The sequence below is a fragment of the Penaeus monodon genome, chromosome 23 (assembly GCF_015228065.2).
Source record: "Penaeus monodon isolate SGIC_2016 chromosome 23, NSTDA_Pmon_1, whole genome shotgun sequence".
Taxonomy (NCBI): domain Eukaryota; kingdom Metazoa; phylum Arthropoda; class Malacostraca; order Decapoda; family Penaeidae; genus Penaeus; species Penaeus monodon.
Genome location: NC_051408.1, coordinates 18,574,543 through 18,576,559, shown reverse-complemented (window position 1 = coordinate 18,576,559; position 2,017 = coordinate 18,574,543). Strand labels below are relative to the sequence as shown.

General features: G+C 31.9%; 1 protein-coding gene across 1 annotated transcript in view; it reads right to left on the bottom strand.

The window, feature by feature from the left end:
• Nucleotides 1-2,017, bottom strand: part of LOC119588163 (2-oxoglutarate dehydrogenase, mitochondrial-like) — a gene marked incomplete at its 5' end in the record, with an annotated part of 33,733 nt that overhangs the window by 16,629 nt on the left and 15,087 nt on the right. The window contains 1 exon segment of the mRNA XM_037936867.1: nucleotides 9-131. Within this exon segment, the coding sequence (XP_037792795.1) occupies nucleotides 9-131 (123 nt within the window).

The window sequence follows — 2,017 nt, the reverse complement described above, 5'->3', positions numbered from 1 at the left end:
TAACTCACCAATAGAGCGGCAATAAGCATTTTCTAATCTTTGGATGATCTCCTTGAGTGGCAGTTGTCTTTCCTTGCCTCCAACATAAGTTGACATTGGCAACTTAAATGAGCGTTCCATATCTTCTTCGCCTGTTTTAAAAAGCAGGTCAAGTCATTAGTAAGGTTGAGATACAGAAGCATGGCTTAAGTGTTTATCAGTACTTTATATATATCCAATATCTTGAAAAATAGATGCTTTTAAATTAATTACTTGAGTTGTGTCATCTATTACAAATATATATGCATAATTTTATATATACATTTTCTGTCATTCTCATGAACTCTATATCAATAACAATTATGTTTCCAAATATGTCATATCATGTACAAATCTAATTAAGTCAACTAAACAGAAGCAAACCACAGGCAAACCATAACAGTATCATATACACAACTATTCTCTCCTTCATGCCAGGAATAAAACAAATCTTAGGTGCTTTGTCTCTACTCGTAAATCACTTAATAAACTGAAACCTAGGTTTTTCTGTTTCTGAACAAGCACACATTCACTCATTACTTTCAGCTTAAGGCTTGTATGAAAGACAATGCAATCATGAAGATAGCTTAAACAATTTTAGTCATAAAATAATATGTTCAGGCTGAGAACCAGAGGTCTGTCAATTAGAAACTGAGATTCCCTAGTTCCTTAAGATACAATCACTCTCCATCCTATAAGCTCAAAGAACAAAAGGTGACATGTTAATCCAACCCCAAGTGTGCAGGCTTCAAGAGAAGATGTGGTACGAAAGCAAGATTAGACATCTTACATAGAAAACTACAATAGGTTGCAAGAATGTAAAGCATATGATAAAGTAGTGGAACCAGCAAAACTTTAACAAAGCCAAGTTACAGAAAAACATGACAGTGAAAGTATTAACATCTATTTTACATCAAATAACTTGATGAAATTATCAGTAGTAAGAGGTAGAGAAGAGAGAGAAAAAAAACATGCAGATATATTCCATATAACAAAAATTTATCTCTTTCTTTGTCTTGTATTCCTACTGTTCAGTAAAATTATGAATTTTCTGATTACCTTATACAATTGCCAATGTTCTCACAGGGTACTATACTGATGTAAATCTTTTTTTACATACATTTCAATTTTTTATTCTATATATTTAATAACAAGTTGTGTATCTTGATCTGATCTAATCTGGTAAAAAATATAACAAGTAGAGATAAAAAAAAAACTGCACATAATACGAAAATATATTTGCAACATCTTGGAAACAATAATTGAGCTGTGGCAGTGTCTGAGAGGTCTGCAGTCACTTACCAATACAAAGAGTTAAAACTAAAACATCTGAAGATCTTCAAGAGTTAAAGTAGAATTGCTATTGTTGCATGCTTTTACTTTATAATTCTTTTTCTACAAACTACATATTACTTATCCTTATCATGAGTCATTACAGTTTCTAAATAATAGCAAAGAACATTTATTGAAACTACTATATTGTGCTTAAATTCATTGCCATACATTAAGCATTTGTGTACTTTGTCTAATGGAAACCATTTATCAAATCCACAATCACATGTATGTTGACACATACCATGACTTTCATTACAAGAAAGCATTTCATAGAGCTGTGAAAATCCAAGCAGTGACTGTTCTGTCCAGACACCCTTATCAAAGTTTACACTGGAACTTTTCTAATATTAAGAGTAGAATTATGAAATAAAGAACTTTCATCATACATGACATCAAAATTACACCATAAGCAACGACTTATAACAAAAGAAGAATGTAAACTGGCATTTGAAACATGCTTCTGAACAAGTAAATATAGAAGAGAAACAAAACAGGTTACACAAGAGAGAACCACTGAGGGAAGATATGCAACAAAGAACACTGAAAGTAATTTCAATCATATGAGCAAGCCTTGAAAGAACACTGACAGGACATAATAACAAAGGAGAACAACAAAAGATATCCTACTAACAAAAATTACAGTGGCAACAGCAGGGCAGTGCAG